The sequence below is a fragment of the Diaporthe amygdali genome (genome assembly GCF_026229845.1).
Source record: "Diaporthe amygdali strain CAA958 chromosome Unknown NODE_47_length_302777_cov_65_667284, whole genome shotgun sequence".
Lineage (NCBI taxonomy): Eukaryota > Fungi > Ascomycota > Sordariomycetes > Diaporthales > Diaporthaceae > Diaporthe > Diaporthe amygdali.
This window is the reverse complement of record NW_026517067.1, coordinates 26,763-40,143: the sequence shown is the minus strand read 5'-3', so window position 1 is coordinate 40,143 and position 13,381 is coordinate 26,763. Positions and strand designations below refer to the sequence as shown.

The following is a 13,381-nucleotide window of genomic DNA, read 5'->3' as shown; positions in this document are numbered from 1 at the left end:
ATTGGGAGACGAAAGATACGTTTGAGACCAGCCAGGCGACCTGGGTCCGGCGTGCAGTGAGTACGCGGAAGCGAGCAAAGATCTGGAAGAGACAAAGGAGACCTGATTCAATCACTACCCCAAGTGGGAAGATCGAAGAGAGTTAGGACCGCACAGGCGAAAGGCTGTTGTTGCTCGCTTGCACGATTGGAGGTGCACAGCCGACGGTTCTCCATATGTGGAATAACTTGGCTCGCCAGGTGGTAATTCCATCAAACCTTCTAGAGGCCTTGGGCAGCAAAGCTCAATGCTCATCACCGAGGGTCACGGGCAGCTGCGAACCTGGCAGCCGCATACAAGCCCACCCGGGCAGCCGGATGAGCGTCCAACGTGGTAGTAGTTTCATGTTTTTGGGCGAGTCGTGCGGCTACGAGCCTCGGGCCACGAGTCAATCACCAGTCGGAAGTAAAGGTTGGTCCTGGGAACAGGCGAACCTTAATTGAACGTGCAATGGAAATGCACAAGGATGGGTAGTGTTGTAATTGGACCAAGCTCATGGAACACGCCGGCGAAGACTGCTGGAACAGGCGGGAGAAGGAGACGTGATTGACAGAGCCGCGCCAGGGCACCTGCAGTATAAAGTGCCGGTCGATCCAGCATGGGGACGGAGTCAACTTCACGTCGCCGAGTCATCCGGCGCGAAGGACAAGTACGTCGGGCAATTGTAATTGTCGATAACAGGTTGAATGACTTTCGAGTATAAGCCGTGAACCGACCTTGCTGACTATTCAGATAGAGTTCCACCGAATCAGCGATTGATGCTTCATTCAACGTCTACTCATCACGAGTTGTGTCTCGCAGCAGTATATCTCATGCGTAGATCCGGATGAACGCGAGGGTACGCAACGCCGGTTCCTGGGAGCACATGTCCAGCTGTGTGAGGCCGTTCACCAAGGACGCTTGCTCTACCTCCCGCTGTTGGATCTGGCTAGAGGGCGACCATCAGAGATATGGCGCCCAGAATTGTGATCCGACGTCTCTTGGAGTTGATTTTCAGTGGATTGAAGACACAGCTGGATCGAAAAACTGTGGGATTCGAGTCAACAGTAGCTGAGACGACATGCCTCCCCCCTGGCAAACTGACCCCAGGCTCACAGACCAGCACTTGCACGGCCAAACGGAGTCTCCCAGTCTCTCGCTTGTGAACATGCCGCCGTCCTACCTGCCTGACACATGCTACCACTGCCGTTGCCGTTGCCGATCACAGCTGTATCGCGGGAGATCTCCCCCAAGAGACCCGCATCAGACGACGAGCTTTGTTTGATCCCCGCCAAATGGCGCGTGCATCACTTGATGTTATCCAGGGTCCTTCGACTGACGGTCATGGTAGCGAGCGGCCGAAAATCAAGGAGTTGAAGTCATTAACTCCGCTTCAGGGTCCAGAATTGGATGCCACTCAAACATTTTACGAAGTAAAAGTGTAAGTTGCAATGTGCCAACTGCATATACCCAAACAGCAACAGGGATCGTTGTCACGTCCAGACGCTTCGCAATCAGCGCGAGAAGCGCTGGGAAAGAGTCCAGGGATAGAGTCGCACTGCTATGCTCAACTGCCTGATTGTCAAGATCAAGAGGTGCTTCTGGGGCCGAAGGGGGGGGGTGGCCTGGGCTGGTCTCGTGGAAGCCCAGCCCTACGAGCAGGGTAGATCTACAGAATGTCCAGAAGCGCCCCAGGACTCGTCCCAAAGTTGCCGGAATGGCTCTGACCACCATCCCTTTGGCCTTACGATGATGTGAGTAAGCTCGTTCATCTGACCTAGTGACCACGTGGGCGGTTGGCAGCCGAGATGGCTCATCCGAGAATCCAAGAGAGACGGCATGGAACACCGTGAGCAGTCATCAAGGGCGCAGCAGGCTGGATGCCTTACCGCGTGCTGCGCAGTGCTGCTTGTCGCTTGCGAGACGAGATGGAGGCAGAGCCCATGTGTGTGAGAGGGTGGGAGGGGAGGTGTTTGCGAGGTCAGACAGGATCGTTGCGTGGGTGTGGTGGAGAAAAAACGAACGACCTTGGCCTTCCCGAATGAGCCGAGCCGAGGGGAGCGATCCTTCCTTTCCTGAAGGGACGGCAGATGTGATGGATGGCGACTGAAGGTGTCGAAGGATGCGAAGATGACCGCGTGAAGAAGCAGAGAGAAGGCTGCGGAGTGGCAGACATAGTACAATGGACTATGAGCACACTAGGCATGCAGTATCCTCGAGTCCTAGGGTCTTGGGGGTCTTAGGTACGATGCTTTGGGAATGGGACAGACAGGCACAGACAGGTACGTACCCACTTGGGTACTGCGTACCCTACCGAGCCCACTATGGCAGGTAGGTGCCACTCGAGGGGGGCTAAAAATAGCCGCGTCAAGTGATCCCTGCGTGCCTGCCAGAGACTGATTGAGGTACCTACCTAGTCCGTACAGTATTGTGTAGCAGTTGCACTGCAGCAGACGCGGCTTCCTTCCTTCCAGCTTCTACTGCGTGCCTTCCAGCTTCTAGATACTGCATGTCCCCATCAAGGGCGTGGGCATTGCATCTCCCACCAGCCAATGGCGATAGCTTCACCCAAACGGGGCCTGGAGAACGGCGAACAGCACGGGCACGGCGTCTGCAGGTCGCGCTTGCAAGTGCCCAATGGCGCAGACGAGCGGACAGGCATCCACGGCAGACACAGGTGGATGCTACTAGACTGCGTATCTAGATGCAACACTGCGAGGCAGGTCTTAACTTGTGCCCTCGATTCTCCGCCCAGCACCGCGCACATTACCACATACATTTACATACATACACCACACACACACACACCATACACACCACACCTCGTTGGCGACGTGTCACATCTGCTCTGCCCATCTCGGTCCCTCTCGTTGCTGAGCCACGAAACTGCTGCTGCTGCTGCTGCTGCTTCTTCCATGAGCTGACTATCTAGCGATGCTCTGCAACCTGACCACGTCTCTGCCTCAGGCAAGCCAACGGCGCAGGCCACTCAGTCGCCCAGTCACCCGTCCATTGACCGCTCAGGCGGCCAGCAGGTGTTATCTCATGTAGATCGCAGACACGGTTTCAACCAACCATCCAGCCTCGACTGTGCGCGCCGAGGTAGCCTTGCCATTTCGCCGACATGCATGCGGGACCCGTCTTGGTGCTGGCTATGCTGGTGCCTGATCGTAACGGCTGCCCGTGTTGCACGAATCCGTCGAGCTATTTCGTCACTGACGCTGCGAGATGTCTGCTGGGCATCTGCTCCCCATGCTGTGCGACAACGCGTTGCCTTGTACGAACAAGAAACCACCGTGTGGCTCCGAGCCGAAGAAGCGCCTGATCCAGGGGGCTACTCATCCATCCACTCCAGCCCTATCTATCCTAAGCAGCCCATCGCACCGCACCGCACCGTACCGCAGTGCGCGACATGTATCATTTCACTGCCACCGTCGCATCAGGGCGCCTCCAGCCTCCTGGGATCTCTCAAGTCTCTCCTCAGAGACATGATGGACCGCATGCGTGTCTCAAGGGTTCGGTTGGCAGGGCTGCTTACTGCCTGCATCAGCATCGTCACTTATTCAGCAGGGCTTCACACCATGTCTCATCAGATCACAGTGTGTCCTGGATTGCGCCTCGTCCTCGTCCTCGTCCTCGTCCTTGTCCTCGTCCTCATCCTCGTCCGATCTTGCGGTCAGGGTACGGTACACAATGTTGCATTGTATCACATGTATCTCTGGTATCTTTCTCATCGCAGCGACTAGGTAGCTAAGCGCAATGCGTGCGGGACGAAGCGACACCAGCGTTGTCGCGTGCCAACCCGTGGGAACTGCATGCAGGTCATCCACTGCATGGCCTTCCGTCACCATCAGCCATTGGGCTGCCCTGGGTGGCCCTGGGTGGCCCTGGGAAGACGGACCAAGGTGGATGCCCGCATGTGCTGGTTCGGCCCCCAGACAGGACACGCTGCCCCGGACTCCTCAGTGCAGCTGTCGCCTGGGAGCTCCTATCCTGCACGGGTAGAACCGACTTCTTGGGGGCACAGATGCTCGTTGAGTCTATGCGGAACACGCATCACGCAAGCGATTGCGAGCAGCCACTATTCTCTAGTAGCCTCGCCTCCTCCTCTCGAGGACAAGCGCCGTCAGAGACAGTGACTCTCCTGTTCCGATACTATCTTACAGTCTAAGACACAAGATTAGGAAAAGGAACAGAATCACACTGCCCTCCGAATTTGTCAAAGGCCAGCCAGCCAGCGAGTCGGTTGATTGTAAAAATAGTTCTCTCGCTGCAACTGGCAGCTGGTGCCGCAAGATGCAATGCCCTATAGGGTTGAGGTGCATCTGAGCCACTCTGCAACCCTCTGCAACCCTCTGCAGCCCTCCCCTCCTTTCACGGCCATCTTCTCCACCGTCCAGATACATGGACTTCCACAGTGCAACGGCCCTTGTGTGCGGGTGCGACGGCGGGTTCCGCAGACGGCAGACCTCGCTGTCACTCTTCGTTTGGGCTTTTCTTCTGATCCGTCTCACGTTTCCTCCCATGTCCTAGGAACACCGTGGGCCGTCTTTCTTTGTACCTCTGCACACCGGCGGAAGAGCGACTCCTCAGCTTGGTGATTGGTGCTTGGGAGTTCGCACTGCCCTCACCCAGGTCAGGTCAGGCCGGGCCACCCAGGCACAGCGCGGCACACAACGGGTCGCTGGGGTAAGTAGCAGCATGTACACTGGTAGACCTTGACTTGACATCCCGGTCGAAGGATCTCTAACGAGCATCCGCCCTTCCTTCCCGGTGCGAATTGGCTGCTTCCGGGCATCTGATCACATCGGCCAAATATGAACAGCAAGACGGGACGATGCGATCACCCCCCAATGCTGGTGCGCCATCTCCGGCTCCGACTGGGGCAGCAGCACGCACGGTGAAGCCAGCAACCAACTCTTGACAGCCATCGCCCACCCATCTCCTTACTCTCGTGCCGGCCTGCGACTTTGCCCCAGCCATCATCGGGCGCAAAGCCTCAGTGACCAGACTGCCTTACCGGATCCCAGGATCTGCATGAAATCTTCTCCAGCTTTCCGATCATCTCGGCAGCCATTAGGCGCCATCCGCAACTCATACGACTCAATCCCCCATTGGCTTAGCACGTTCGACATCACGATGCTTCTCACGCTTGAGTCCACCAATGTGTGATCCTTTCCAGGACCCTCACGCCCTTGAAGGGCTTTCACGTTGTACGAAGTACCTGCCACCTGTTTTTGTGTGATCTTCTACCAACCCGTTCCACAGGGACGTGCGACTGGGCCGCTCACTTGCATACGCCAGAGGAGCTGCGCCCCCTGCTGTCAGACTCTCCCCTGACACCGTCCTTCTTCCTCTGTAATTATTTGCTACCCACCTCCTGTAGCGCAGCGAATTGGCTGGGGTAGATGGGAGGGAAGGGCCCGACTCAGCAGGCACAAACTGGACCGCTATTCCCCTCTCTGTCTTGGTGGGGAGCAACAGTCATCTCGGTGCACACAGTACACAAGGTTTGCAGGTGGACAAGCGCTCCAACACCAGGCTGCTCGGGAAGAAGAGGGCCGCCCAATCCTGGCAGAGAAGCTGCCCGAACAACGTTCTCCCTTCTAAATATGGCGCCCCGCGGATACCTAGGGCAGAACACCATCACACAACTGGCAAGGTCGCGCTCAGTCACTGACCCATCTGTTTGTCACGTCTGTCAACCTTATCCCACTCGGGCGGCGTATCAGGGCTCGAAGAGACCCCAAATCACATTTGTAGATGATTATCGAGTCAGGGGATGGATTTCAGGTTCTGCAGCGATCAACGTGCGATTTGGGATCCCCGCTGCAATTCTCGGAAGCTTGTACAGAGAACACTGGGCTCGGGCTGCCATGCTGGCCATGGCACAAAGTACAGCACTGTCACTTTTTCCCTGGTGCAACGTGCGTGAAGGAATACGTACCTTGCATTCTGCGTTCCTTGCCTGGCACCTGGCATGCGATGAACCCTGTCGTCCAGCTGACAGGGATTCAAGGCGACTTAGACTACAGCCTCCTCCCAAAGGGGAACCAAGGCACGGTAGGTACCTCTGTTTAGTCTCGTTCCCTCTGTAAGAACGGTTTTCCTGCCCTCTCCATTCGAGAAGCGTCTCAATATAGCAGTGGCCCTCCAGGGCTTGTTGCCCTGCTTTCGAAATGTTTCCCCCGTCCCAAGCACTCGGAACTTTTTCTCTTACCTCGACCATCTCGACCTACGGCTCGGCCCCAATCCGACTGTAACTCTGAGAAGGCTGAGGCCTTGCTTCTGCAGTCACATACTGACACCACTGAGGCTCTCTCCCGCAGACACACCCCCTTGCTCTTTCAGTCTTACCCTTCTTGATGGTTATTTCTGAACTCGCACACTTTTCTGATCTCGGCACATTCAGCCGGGCTGTGTACATTGTGTACATTACTAACTTTGTAACTGTGACGTCCTTGATCGAGGACAACCGCCGCCGCCATGTCTAGCCTGCAGTCCATCATGAACGTGGACGAGGACCAACATGACGCCTCACCCTCAACGGATAAAAAGGATAAGGACCCAGCAACACCCGCTTCCGGTTTCCGAAGTCAAAATCCTTCATCAATACCACCAGGTCACGTCATTCGTTCCAGTCAGCAACATTCATCAACGCAGCTTGCTGAGGGTAGTGAGGTCGCTCGCTCCAGCCAGCAATACGCCGACGAGGGTTCAAGCTCAAGCTCAGCAATACAGCAAGGCAAGAGGCCTGCCATCATCAGCGATCCACGGGATACATCTTCGGCAGCTACAGCACCCACGACATTTCGCGCAGAACAGTCCAGGCGTGAAAGTAATACCAGCGTGGACTCGATGGACCAACACGGTTATGGGTCCGCCGCATCGTCCTCGTCAATGGGGGGAGCCAGCGGCGGCGGTCTACCACCAAATCATCCAAGGAGGCCGATGGGAAGTCCAAACCCCGAGGTCCCCATCAGGCTGACGCCGATCACGGGGAGAGTCAGTCGTGCCAAGAAGGGAGTTCCTGTTCACACGTGCGACATGTGCAACCCTCCGAAGGTATGGGCAAGGTTTCTCGTCACTTGGCTGCCGAAATTGACGTCGCTAACATGTTCACCAGACCTTCACAAGAGCCGAGCACCTCAGGTAGGACTATCTGATAGAGGAAATAATATTCCCTGGCAAGAATTGTTACTAAACCACTTTCTCGCAGGAGGCATCAACTGAGTCACCAAACGCCGCGTTATCCATGCACTTACCCAGGTTGCGAGCGAGCCTTCCACCGTCCGGATCTTCTGGCCAGACACCAACAGAGACAGTAAGTTAACTAACACTTATTTCGAGCGGTTTTCGTATCTCCAAAGCTGTACTAATTGCACACATAGTGAACAAGAAGGAGACAAGGTCTCGATGAGTGGTGAGGGCAGCCGGCGCAACTCTACAGCCTCAGGAACTTCAGCCACTCTGGAGGAGCGAATGCCTGGGCTTCGGGTTGGTGGAGGAGGTTTACAGCCGCCTCATGGGTTTGGTTCTCCTGCCAGCTACGGGGGAGCACCAACATCATCTTCAACGTCGGACATGCCACCCACAACTCCTAATATGCCACCTACACCTTACGCACCCGGAGGCAGTCCTGCGCCAGGAGGCCATGTGCCCACAATGTCGCCCCCAGGCGGTGATCACTACGGTCCATCATCCGGCCCAGGCGGCTATTCGCTATATTCGAGTAGGCTCCCTATCAGCATGAGCCCCTCTCCTGAACCTTCGGCATTTTCGACTATAGAAATGGCGCCTCGGACAGTGCCCATGTTTATCGGTACCGAAAATCAGGCGACTACAGCAGGTCCCTTGCAGACCAGCCTTGATCAACCGCCTGAGCTGATACATACTACCGACTACTCACCCTGGACATCTGCTTCAGAAAGCAACTATTCAACCCCACCACCGGCTGAGGTTAGCAGACCTCGGGGGTATTGGCAGCACCACCGCTCGCACAGCTCTCTGGATTGGCAATCCAACGCTAGTATGCTATCGCCGTTTTCCGCGCAGCGTGAACTACATGGCACAAGCAACCTGGACGCAGTGACTACTTCCCATTATGTCACCCCGCCGTTCCCAATGTCTCCTCACATAGCTCCGGCACCTTACCACACATACGGCCCGCTTCTCGACCCCTCGCTGATGGGTGGGTTTACCGACGATCAGACACAGCAGTCTCTACTGGACAACTCCATCGCCTCGCACCCTGTCGCCCATCACCGACCATCCTCAGTTCGTAGCCCATCCCATCCACCATCGTCGGCGCAAGGGGCTGACACTTTAGTCACTCCAGCTGCTCTCCCAAGTCGAGCAGCCCCGATGGCTCATGTGAGCCGGCAGAAGGAAATGGTGGTGGGCGGCAACAACATGATTGGTGGTGTGGGTATATACGCCGGTGATGGCAGCAGTCCAAGCTGGCCGAGCAACAGCCCAGGCGACATACTTACGGGCTCGGCACTGGCAGGCGTGGGTGGCTGCGGGATGGGTGGGATGTCGGTGGTGACTCCCCTTCCGCGCTCTGTGCGCAACAGTATTGCCTCGTATCTCGACGTGTACTGGGAAAAATTTCACGTCCTGTATCCATTCATTCACCGAGGCACGGTTGAGGGCGCTGGGGAAGATGCTCTCAAATGCGCGATGGCTGCTATAGCGACGCAATATCTCGACAACAAGGACGATCGCATCCGGGGAAATCAGCTCCACGAGTACGCTTGGCAGGAGGCGAAGCGCGTGAGTATTTGGAAAGCTCACATCTCGAGCTAATACTTCGAGCACCTAGCTAACTCATTCATCTTCGCAGAACACGCAGTACACGCAGTGGAGTCTTCAGGTCAGCCAGGCTATCCTTCTGTGCGAACTCTTTTCTCGGTTCAGGGGCCGAAAGGCGTCGGTACGGCCCTCAAAACTGTTTGAAAACCTCTACTCGAGGGTAAGTGGATCACAGTCTTTTGTGTCATCTGCTTCGAGCAACAGTCGTTCTTTTCTTCCTGTCTCTCGTTCCGATTCGTCCTCTGTTCCTTCTCTGTCTTCTTCTGCTGGCGGCTATACTCCTTCACTCCCTGCTTGGTCACCACAAAGTTCTGAGCCCAATTCTGCATCTTCGCCCCATAATGGACTCTATCAATTCGATCACGGCAGTCATGGCAGTACCTCCGTGCTCTTTTCGCCTACCGTTTCCTTCTCGCCGCAGCAGATTTCTTCTTCTCCTAATACTTTCATTCTCAACCCCGGTTTCCAAACATACAATAATGTTTCATTCGATAATGCCTGTTTTCCTTTGACTTCAATCGGGCAAGAACAGTCGTACTCAGACAGCTTCTCTCCACAGGTCCTCGAAAATACCCCAACCATGTTCAACACAACTTCTCTTGGAAACAGCACCATGGGTATCAGCATTACCAATGAGGAGCGATGGCACACCTGGATTGAAGAAGAGGCTCGTCGACGGCTGTTGACCGTATGCTTCATCGTCGACAACCACACGTCCTTGTATCATCAACAGCCTCGTGCTAGGGATGACATTGACCTTTCAACGATACCCTTGACAGGACATAGTGACACCCTGTGGGCTGCGGGGTCGGCAATCGAGTGGGCAAACATCCTAGAAACCTCGCCAGCGGCTAGCATGCCCCGTTTCGTCCCCCATCCCAACACCTTGAAGCCGGAGGAGGTGGCTAGACACAGCTGCCTTGACAAGATGGCTATACTCCATGCCGAAGCATCGAGGCTGCCCCGGCGTCAGTACAACCGCTCCTCAAACGAACAAGACGATCATCACAGCTTTACAGCGGACGACCTGCGCACACCAACGACCGCGTCCTACAACCAGTCTTTCAACGGCGCTCACTCCGAAGAGCGCATTGTACACTTATTCTCAATGGCAAACGTCTCCCCCAGCCCTAGTATCTACCTTGCCCTCCACCACACCCCTCTCCACGACCTTCTCGCCGTCAGCGGCGACAGCTGGGTCTTCAGCCAGAAAGTGCTTGGCGCCTCGACGTTTTTGGAGAACCAGAAGCGTCTCAAAGCCTGGGCGGAAGGCAGACTTTTCTCCAAGTCGCCCAGCTCCCAGCAACAAGCCCCCGCGGGTAGTCTCGAGGGCATGTCTTGTGCCCAGGCGACCTGCCACGCCGCCCGCGCCCTGCTGTGCTTCCTCAAGGACGGTAGCGTCACTACGCCCCAGACAGGCTGCATCAGCGACTACTGGGGCATGTACGTCTGCGTGCTCATCATCTGGGCCTTCGGGCACCGCGCCGCGCGGTCTTCGTCATCTACCTCACCGCAGAAGGCCCCCCTCCCCAAGGACGAGGCCATCAGCTGGCTGCAGGCTGTTGCTGCCCTCCAGAGGCCTGAAGATGCCACGAGGATGAAGCACCGGAGGGAGGCCAGCGCCGGCGTGGTATCGCTAGTGAAGAGGAGGCTGGACGCGGACTGCGTCGGCCCCAGGAGCCAGCTATACGTTGATGCGGTGGGCGTGTTAAAGAAGCTCGAAGAGGGCGTTAACTGGAGGTGGTTTTAATGTTCTTCTTTTTTTTGTCACCGCAACGCGTTTCTTTTTCTTCCTCCTTTTCTGGCTTTCAATTTCTTACTTATCCTCTTGTTTCTGTAATAACGACATCACGACGGACATAATGATGGGACAACGAAAGGCGGGCACGACGGGCCGAAAGAGGGGTGTGGCGGACTTGTACCAACAGACGGATCGCATTTGAGCGGCACTTGGCATAGCATCTACACTTTGCATGGTTTGGGTTACATTCGTTGACGGTTCGCATACACTCCTACATGGATAGAAAACGAGGTGGATAAAGATTAGAATTGGGGGGATGAGAGACATCAGTTTGGGAGGATTTGTGTCGACATGTACTAGAAAACGTTGCTGGGCGGGAGGCAAAGAATGAGTTGGGCACAGCATTTTGTTAATCTTAATATGTGTTTCCTTTTGAGTTTTCTCTATCCTCCCTTCCTGTACTTCTATCAGTGGCGTCATGTCAAAGCTCTCGAACTTCTATAGCATCCAGTGTAGCTAAACTCAAAAGTTGCTCATTATAGCGGTTTTCTTTCTTATACCCCTCATTATCGGCAGATGGTATTGTGTAGTCACTTGATGTCTCCTGTCTGTTGATTTCCCAGGACATTGAAGATGTTGCGATCCCTGCTGGCTCTTGACTAGCCCACTGCTTTTGATGACCGGAGCTAGCCGGGTAACTCTTATACCAAGCATTCACTCATATAAACTTAGTCATAGCTCTGCTGCAGGTATCACGGATAAGCTGATCTAAATAGAGAGAGAGACTTGTATCTTGCACTGATGCAGCCGGCACCGCACGCATAGAGTTGCAGCTCTGCAAGGGCCGACTTCAGGGGACCTTGCGCAACGGGTCAAGAAGATAGTCTCAGTTCCTCAGATAAGAGTCTTATCCACTTGGGTCTTTGAAGGGAGACCCAGGACTATTCGTTCTGTTGGGACAGGGGTGGTTGGTAGGCCCCGGAGAGAAGTGCGCTGTGCACAGTCTTATAATTCTGCAGCGTCGCATGAATATTTAGGCGCGAATACGGCACCAAATAGTATACATAGACTTATTTTTCGGACTATTTAAATCCTTTGTCTTCTCAACACGTCATTATATATGCAATTGACTTCGCTAATCGGGGGCGGACACCCTTATAAGGAGAACCATGTCGAACTTCAGTCTCCACAGTTGCAGACATACAGCATCTCGGAATTGTCTGACTGGGACCTGGTGTGCCCAAAGATTGCTATCGGTGGTAGGAGCGTCTTGCAAAGTTATTGATTACTGATGTCGCCAGCATGAAAGTATCCCGCACGTCACCAACCACTGTCCCTGCTGACTTCCGGGAGTTCCGCCCTCACCACATAGTGAGAAACCACTTTTGCTTCCGTCATTCTTGATTGCCGTCCCTGAGATACATCCGAAATTACAGAATGAAAAGCTGGATGACGCCGGCTACGCCTTCTCCCACACAGACGCCGATGGCAGCGCCTATGCCGACATTTGCGCAGCTTCCTTGGTTGTTCCCAGTCTTTGCCGTTGACGTCAGCGTCGAAGCGGAAGCACATCCTACTGTAGCTGATATTGCCAGAATTCGAATTTGGACAGAGAAGAAGATGACATTGTATTCAATGAGACGCGGGATCGTTTTCTAAGATAGCTAACTATACATGCCCTCTAGCGAGGTCTTTGGTTATTGCAAACTCACGAGATGTGGACCTATGAGTGGGTGAATTGGTAAAATGCATCTTCGTCATCTGAGCTTTGTTACGCTGATAACGAAGAGATATATTTCGGTATCAAAGTCATAGCCAAAGTCCCAAGGCAATGAGCTACATGTGTTCCGTCATCTAGACAGAGATTGGTAGTGAACTGCACAGTCGACTACAGAAAATTGAGGTCGTTGGAATTATCACTTGCGATTACGAATTCTGCTGGCACTCAATGCCATGCTGGCTCCCTACATCCCGGACCGTCTCCCAGTACAATGGAAGTGGCCCACTAGTCGTGTGTCCACCGGAAAGCTGAAGTCTGGGGCTGATATTCCTGATACCTCAACAACCCTAAGCGACTGATCAGTCGGGGCTATGCCGCTGCATACGCTCAGCCTTGCGAGGCCTGCATACCACATACATGCAGGTGAGTCGTGTTCCGCATGCTCTATTTTGAAATTTACGAAAAGGGCAAGAAGACGACCGATCACAAACGCGCCTCCATGCTGATATAAATTTAGCATACATCACAGCAAGGCTGAAGCTCCTAGGCAGCCATGAAATATGTACCTGCTCTCGTGTGTCCATAAGCTCGTGTACATAGACGTGGCTGGTGTCCTGCAGCTCATGCCCGCTTAGCGTGCATGCCTGTGTGACGACAGGGGATTTGTATTCTTGGACCTTCACCGAATCTGGCCCCAGCCCTTTGAGCTGCATACACATTACCAAAACACTCCGTGATAGCGCCGAGACCTACAGCGCCGACTGTGATACCAACGATACCGCCTGTGGATATGTGATTTCCTCCAGTGGCCTGGTCGACAAGGGTTATGTCACCCAATGTCAAAGGTTCCCATGAAGCAGAAGAGCTGGTACCGCCGCTTGTGACATCCTTAGCCGCTCAGCCACACAAGTCTGTGATCTCTGTGCGTGCTGTGTCAACGCCAACTATGTTCTCAACCGGGGCAAGGAAAGCCGACCACAGCGAGAACTAGCCGAAGGCGGGATTTCCCATTAGTTGGGCTACTCGAGGAATTTAGCACAAGCACAGCCACCTCATTTCGACTGAAGTCCCGGCGAGAGTTTATGAGA

General features: G+C 54.6%; 1 protein-coding gene across 1 annotated transcript; it reads left to right on the top strand.

Moving 5' to 3' along the window:
- Nucleotides 1-6,504: 6,504 nt before the first annotated feature.
- On the top strand, nt 6,505-10,582 carry J7T55_009331 (uncharacterized protein; the record flags this gene model as incomplete). Its single annotated transcript, XM_053134647.1, has 5 exons — nt 6,505-7,083; nt 7,145-7,170; nt 7,410-8,793; nt 8,864-8,992; nt 9,392-10,582. The coding sequence occupies 5 exons, from the start codon at nt 6,505-6,507 to the stop codon at nt 10,580-10,582; spliced, it is 3,309 nt and encodes a 1,102-aa protein (XP_052987530.1).
- Between the last annotated feature and the right edge of the window lie 2,799 nt (nt 10,583-13,381).